At 40.8% G+C, this 6,863-nt stretch overlaps 2 protein-coding genes across 2 annotated transcripts; one reads left to right on the top strand and one right to left on the bottom strand.

Moving 5' to 3' along the window:
* Window positions 1-3,144: 3,144 nt before the first annotated feature.
* On the top strand, window positions 3,145-4,820 carry LOC139571621 (dexamethasone-induced Ras-related protein 1-like). Its single transcript, XM_071394673.1, has 2 exons — window positions 3,145-3,599; window positions 3,822-4,820. The coding sequence occupies exons 1-2, from the start codon at window positions 3,329-3,331 to the stop codon at window positions 4,355-4,357; spliced, it is 807 nt and encodes a 268-aa protein (XP_071250774.1). The 5' UTR covers window positions 3,145-3,328; the 3' UTR covers window positions 4,358-4,820.
* Window positions 4,821-5,088: 268 nt separating this feature from the next.
* On the bottom strand, window positions 5,089-6,173 carry med9 (mediator complex subunit 9). The gene is made up of 2 exons (XM_071394686.1): window positions 6,037-6,173; window positions 5,089-5,796 (listed from the first exon to the last, which is right to left on the bottom strand). The coding sequence occupies exons 1-2, from the start codon at window positions 6,114-6,116 to the stop codon at window positions 5,577-5,579; spliced, it is 300 nt and encodes a 99-aa protein (XP_071250787.1). The 5' UTR covers window positions 6,117-6,173; the 3' UTR covers window positions 5,089-5,576.
* Between the last annotated feature and the right edge of the window lie 690 nt (window positions 6,174-6,863).

The raw sequence follows: 6,863 nt of genomic DNA, 5'->3' as shown, positions 1-6,863 counted from the left end.
AGGCACCCACCCCCAGGTGCCGCAGACAAGGCTCCAGACAGCCCACTCCCCCTGTCTCCCCCCCTGTGTCACCGCGTGGTTCCCCAGAGCCACGGACTGTATTACCCGTTCCCGCTTCCTTGTCCCCCATATCCCTGCCTTCATCCCCTGGTTCCCAGAGGGGCACTCTGCGACCATCACGGCCACGCAGGCAAAGGAGACCTCCGGGTCGCTTCAGAGACTTTGTTTGTTCCCTCGGGGACGAGGGACTTTGTGGTGGGGGGGCTGTGTAGCGACCCGCACAGACAGCTGTGTGTTATGTGTTAGGCTAGTAGGTGGTTGTGTTCGCGGGGTCCGACATGTCAGTCAACCTGCTATCTGCCAATCACGGGAATGCCTGGAATGTTCTGATGCCGGGCATCCTGGTGGTTGGCGGAGTGGCGTGGAGGGGGGTTGGGCAGGGGGATGGAGCATTGGAAGTTAAGACCAGGTTTTGCCTTTGTTCTTTCTCTTACGTCTGGGCTCCACAAGAGAAGGTCACGATTGGCTTGTGTGTTATCTTTCACTTATTTGGCGTGGGCTACGGCCAAACAGTAGCCTGTGTAAAGTTGGTTTAATAAACCGTCCATTCGTAAACTCAATCCTCTGTCTGGACAGTTGTTCTTTTATGATCTAGTCAGGTCATTACAATACGTTTTTTAAGGAAAACACTACGTTTTTGCTATAGCCCTCACTGGCTTTCATAACGGAAAACACAACGTTTTTGCTATTGCCCTCCCTTGATTTCATGCGATTTAAAGGTGAGGTTGTCCTAGGTGTTGGACTCGAGGACTGTTGCTATCCATTGGAGCGCTGCGATTGGTTGCCCAAAATTCTGGGGCGGGGCTTAGTGAAGACTCAATTGCCTCTTCTTGCACACAACAAGCGTCCATTCCCCGTCACAAGGGAATTTATGACTGATTTAAGAGGAAATGAACAACCCTCTTATGGTCAAATCTTACTTTATTTGGCACTAAATACGTACTTACTATAGTCCTTTTTTTTATTGATATGGGAAAGCATTTTTATTTTTATTACATTGAACATGTGCTCTTCTTGACAGAATTTTTACATTTGGTTAAATCAGTACCCACAATTGACTAATTTCGTGGATAAGACCCACAACTGTTATAGTCTGTGAACTGAATAAACTTCTCACTGAACCTTGAAAACATTATAAACTAATGGTACTCATTGTCAAGTATTCAAGTTTAATTATGTTTCTCTGAACAAATACTTTCCTTAAGGAAGTGCACTTAAATTATAGTTAGAATAGGCTTTCAGAATATAATTTTGTATTCAAAAGAAGAGCACTTTAATCATATGATTTAGTTTTTCTGAACAAATACTTTTCTACAAGGAGAGTGTAACGATTCTCGTCCTGGGAAGATGAGGAAGGATCGGACCAATACGCAGCGTGGTACGTGTCCATATTTATTAAATGAACACTGAAATAACAACCGAACAGTTCCGGCTGGTGCAGACACACAACAGAAAACAACTACCCACAAACACAGGTGGGAACAGGCTACCTAAGTATGGTTCTCAATCAGAGACAACGATAGACAGCTGCCTCTGATTGAGAACCACACACGGCCAAACACAAAGAAATAGACAACATAGAACACCAGACATAGAATGCCCACCCCAACTCACGCCCTGACCAAACCAAAATAGAGACATAACAAAGGAACTAAGGTCAGGGCTTGACAGAGAGCACTTTGATTATATGATTTAGTTCAATTAGGTTTGTATGAATGTTTTCTAAAAGAAGTGGTCTTCCTATACATTTATATATATAAATAAATGTATGATTGGAGCATAAATCCACACGTTTTTACATCCATTAGTCAACACAGCCTACAGGTTGAGAGAATGGACGAGAGAGAAAGAGAGAGAGAAAGAGAGAATAGACACAGAGAGAGGGGGATGATTGAGAGAACAAGAGTGCTTTCACTTTTGTTTTGAGAATGTAGACAAAAATAATGACCTTGATTTACTCTAAGGTGTGGAGAAAGATAGGGAATTTCACCAATAACTAGTTTTATGTTCAGTAGGCTCACTATGGCAGGCTATAACGCGATTGATTGTAATCTCATTTGAGTAGGCCTACTTACAATTCATATGTAGCTTCTCTGCATTAAAGTCTATCAAACACATGTGAAATATTTTGTCTTCAATGGGACTCCCTGTTAAAAAAAGTAAAATAAATATATAAATACATTATTGGTAGCTGGGTCAGTTCAATTGTCTACCATAATTTGCTTATTGCCTTGGTAGGCCTACCAGGTTAAGCACAATATGTTGAGATTTCTCCAACTGCAGGGACAACACCTTTTTAATAGTTAGCTAAATGTATTTTTCTTCTATAATTTCCATAAAAATGTCTATACTTCTATAATGTCCATACTGTAGCGCCCTCGTCCGGTCCACACAGAAAGTATGTGCCCGAAATACGAGGCTCACTGGGCTGCGCAAGCTCAGCTGACGGTTTTCAGGACAGGGTACAAGAAACTGAACGTCTCGTGAAACAGAAAATGGGCGAAGGACGGTCTATGTTAATTTATTTTTGGCAGTGAAACATGTTGACATGAAACATGAAAATTAATTACAAATGTTGCGTAATATTTATTTATATTATTTGCACACACAGTGCTCAACATTACCATAATCACCAAATTAATAACACTATGTTCTTGAGTATTTGTCCTGTTTCTGCTGTTTTACTTGAATGCAAATCCTTGTAATGCATGGTGGATGTAAACATGGTTATGTGTTACGCCGTCACCAAAAGAGGTTGCCTACACTTTATGCATTTATTTATTTCATTTTTTTTATAAAACACTGCACTATGATGAATTGTCAGTAAAAAAATATATCTGCAGAAGTTTAACTCATTAAGAGTTTCTGCGAAATTGGTGTTAAGTGAAAAAGTACACTGTTGCATTTTACGCAAACTTTACACAGGGTTTTTAAACCCATTTATTTCTCTAAATGATTTATATACTTTACTCTGTTCGCTCAGATAGAGAGTCTATATAGACTCACGTATAAACAGCCGCAAAGTCATAACTACAGACTCTCTCTCATACGATCTATGCATTCTCCCCTCAGACGGACGCATAATTGCATGACGCACCGGGGAGGAGTGTGGTCGGCATCGCCTATATATACCCAGTCGCGCTCGCTTCAAACTCAGCAGAGTAGCAGCGCTAACAAAGAGTCAGGATCCCCCAAAAGCAAGTAGAGCTTGCATTCAGCATCTAGCTCTCGTACCAAAGACATTTGTCGGTGCGCAAAACTCGCAATCATGATTAAAAAAATATCGCCTTCTGAGAACGAGTTTAACATCCCGGCCAAAAACTGCCACAGGATGGTGATTCTAGGATCCACAAAAGTTGGCAAGACTGCTATCATCTCTCGGTTTCTGAATAAAAAAGTCGAGGACCAGTACACGCCAACAATCGAGGACTTTCATAGAAAATTATACTGCATTCGGGGAGATGCGTACCAGTTGGACATTCTGGACACCTCTGGAAACCATCCTTTCCCCGCTATGAGGAGACTCTCTATCCTTACTGGTAAGCTTAACTCTGAACGAATGAAACAGGCAAATGTCTTTATGTAAAAGTGAATCATAATATTAAGCTGCATTCTGCAAATCACTTTCTATGAGAATATTTCAATTTAGCTTCACTAAAATGCATGCTTATGCGTAACGCAAAACTTGTGCTGTGCATTATGGAAAGTACATTGACTTTTGAGCTGTGATATTAATCTTCCTTCCATTTCTCTCTCCTCAGGTGATGTTTTTATCTTGGTGTTCAGTCTGGATAACAGAGACTCCTTCCAAGAGGTCCAGCGCCTGAAGCGTCAAATTTACGAGACCAAGTCCTGCCTGAAAAACAAAACCAAAGAGAACGTAGATGTCCCGATAGTTATCTGCGGGAACAAGTGTGACCGGGAGTTTAACCGGGTGGTTCAGAATGAGGAGATTGAGCAGCTGGTGGCTGGTGATGAACAGTGTGCCTACTATGAGATCTCTGCAAAACGGAACACTAATGTCGACCAGATGTTTCAGACTCTTTTTACCATGGCTAAACTGCCCAACGAGATGAGCCCGGACTCTCACCGCAAAGTGTCCTTACAGTTTTGCGAAGTACTGCAAAACAGCAGAAGAAAGTCATTCAGAAATAAGAAATACAAAGACAGCGAGGTATACGGGATTGTGGCACCGTTTGCGCGTCGACCAAGCGTGCAAAGTGACTTAATGTATATCAAAGAGAAAGCTACTGGCTGCAGCCAGGGAAAAGAGAAAGACAGATGCACCATTTGCTAAGGACTCACTTGACAATGCACATGGAGACATGTTACGAGATGTTCTATACAGCGATGGAGATGATACCCGCCAGGCTTCGTGCCAGTGTGCTGAGTCCGGGATAAGGAAGCACGCCAAGACGCAGTGACAGCCAGGGGTGTATGTCCCAAACCATGCGAGAAGGCATGCCATGGTCAATGACAGATATTTCCCTGTGGAGTCAGGGTGATCAAATGTGATCTGGCTTCAGAGAACCTCTAGTGTTCTTGTCACTATGGCTACATGCTGTAAAATGACATTACTGAATGGAGAATGTAGCCTACACTTATGGGGTGGCATTTGTTTACATTTTCTTTTTCCACACGGAACTGAACTTGAATGTTAATTTCATACTTAACGCATATGAATGCTTATTCTTATGTCATCGTTTACTTTTCACAAAAAAAGAAACATGGAGAAAATAAAATTATCAATTTGAAACGTATATCCTATGTCTGTCATCATTTTTAACATTGGTAAAGCATATTCCCAAGCCCTTTCAGTGACACTCATACCATGAGCTAAACAAGTAACCTGTACCTCATTTATGAAATACATCATTTCTGTGAAGAGTATAGCATATGGTAGCTAGCAGATTGATGTTTCATTTAGGCCGACAAGCTATTAACATGTAATTCATGAAAAATAACAGCGCACGTAAGGTGGCTCATGCTACAATCTTTCTAAGAAACGGAGTAAAAACAAGTCACAAGGAATTAAAACAAAGGTTTATTTTAGACCTACCGCATTGAAAATCTGCAGCACTCAATCTTTATAGCACACCAACAAAACCATGACATAAAATAAGAATCCACTGCATATACAAACTTGACGCTGGCATTATAATTCAGTATGGATAAAATAAAAATTACAAAGTAAAAATGGGACAGTTTACAAAACAACAAGATAATGCCTGAAGGTAGTGTTATAGTGAAATTAAATGTTTTCTGGTGGTTTTGACAAACGGGATGAGTTATACTGTACGAGTTGTTAGGATGGAAAGGCACATGAGATAACACGGAGCCAAGAAATGGAATCCCCCAAATACTCCATATAAACAAGATCATTTCTCACGATTTCAAATGGATGGTCATTTTCTCAGTCCTCTAAATATAAAAAATATATCATTTTCAGTACATGTGTGTTCCTCTCCAAGTGTCTCCTGAATTCAGTTAGTTTCTTTAGGACTGTCAAACATCCCTCACGACGCTTTGGGAACCTCAAACATACACAAACTCTTGTATTTCTGCAGTAGCTGATTCTTGGTGCGGACTTGCTCCCGCAGCGTCTCCAGTTCATGCTGCTGCTCGGACAGGCTCATGTCAATTCCTGGCATGGCTCCGATCTGCTCGCGCGCTTCATGAATCCTTGTCTTAAACTTGACCAGTTCTTGATGGACATCTTGACTATCTTTGTCCATGCTTTCGACATAGATGGACAAAGAAGTACACGTTGTTTAAAACATATAATGTTTTACAAAGTACTTAAACATAATTTAACCAAATTGTTGCTGCTTTTCAAGATTAGACTTTTGAACTGCAACTAGCAAGCTGGCTAACGTTAGCTTCATAACACGTCCTACCAAACCAGGACAAATATATTCATCAACTCTCCCCGGTAATAAACACATTATAGAAATATATGTAAAATTAAAGATTTACCATTTTATAATGTCATGAACCAAAGGGAGAAAAGAGCAATCATCGTTCTCACTTCCTTGCTTTGGTTGATTCGTCGCCATCACGGTCGATGCGAATTGACTGGCGCCTACAATTTACATCATCAACCAGTGGCAACCATAGACTTATATAGACATCGCATCATTGTACAGTATCTGTCCCATTATGGCATTCGTGAGAGCACTGAAAATATTATTGGTATACTGACAATGTATGTTCCTCCGCCCTAGCAATGGGATTCCTTTCTTTGGATTGGTAGATACATTTCATTATTGTAATCATTTTCTAAATATTCAATGGGGTTGTTGATGTCAGCTGCCTGTATTCAATATAGAGATGCTATGCTACTAGCCTCATGCCAGGAATATGCATAGCCATCTCAAGACAAATCCTATATAAAGTGTTTTTTTCTCAAGGTTTCCGTGATGTCACGTGTCATACTTATATCAGTACACCTGTAACAACTTATGCATTATAAAACATGTATTAGATCAAATAAACCTCACGTAGCAAATAAGTCATTAATTGTCAATAAATTCGACACGCTGTCATTGACCTCCATACAAAAATACCTTGCTTGATGGGCAAAACCACGAAAAAACGCCACCTGCTGGAGGGAGACAGATCTTCCTCTGAGTAGGGCCTTTCTCTTCCTCTTCCTCTCTGAGCACAAGCAGCGCCATGGAGGCCATCTCCATTTTGAAGTAGTCAATTTTCTTCTACTATTTCTATGAGTTGGCAAACAAACTGAAAAGGTGCATACTGCCACCTAGAGTGTGTTGTTTGAACAGCTATAAAGCCAATGTTGC

This window comes from Salvelinus alpinus, chromosome 1 (assembly GCF_045679555.1).
Source record: "Salvelinus alpinus chromosome 1, SLU_Salpinus.1, whole genome shotgun sequence".
Taxonomy (NCBI): domain Eukaryota; kingdom Metazoa; phylum Chordata; class Actinopteri; order Salmoniformes; family Salmonidae; genus Salvelinus; species Salvelinus alpinus.
Note: the sequence above shows the minus strand (reverse complement) of the source record. Positions and strands in the feature narration are given on the sequence as shown.

Bases quoted from the DNA above. Each gene is read 5' to 3' on its own strand.
- med9 (XM_071394686.1), bottom strand. From the start codon at position 6,116: ATGGCGACGAATCAACCAAAGCAAGGAAGTGAGAACGATGATTGCTCT. The intron at 5,797-6,036 runs GTAAATCTTTAA...CTATGTCGAAAG, and splicing joins GTTCATGACATTATAAAATG to CATGGACAAAGATAGTCAAG.
- LOC139571621 (XM_071394673.1), top strand. From the start codon at position 3,329: ATGATTAAAAAAATATCGCCTTCTGAGAACGAGTTTAACATCCCGGCC. The intron at 3,600-3,821 runs GTAAGCTTAACT...CTCTCTCCTCAG, and splicing joins GAGACTCTCTATCCTTACTG to GTGATGTTTTTATCTTGGTG.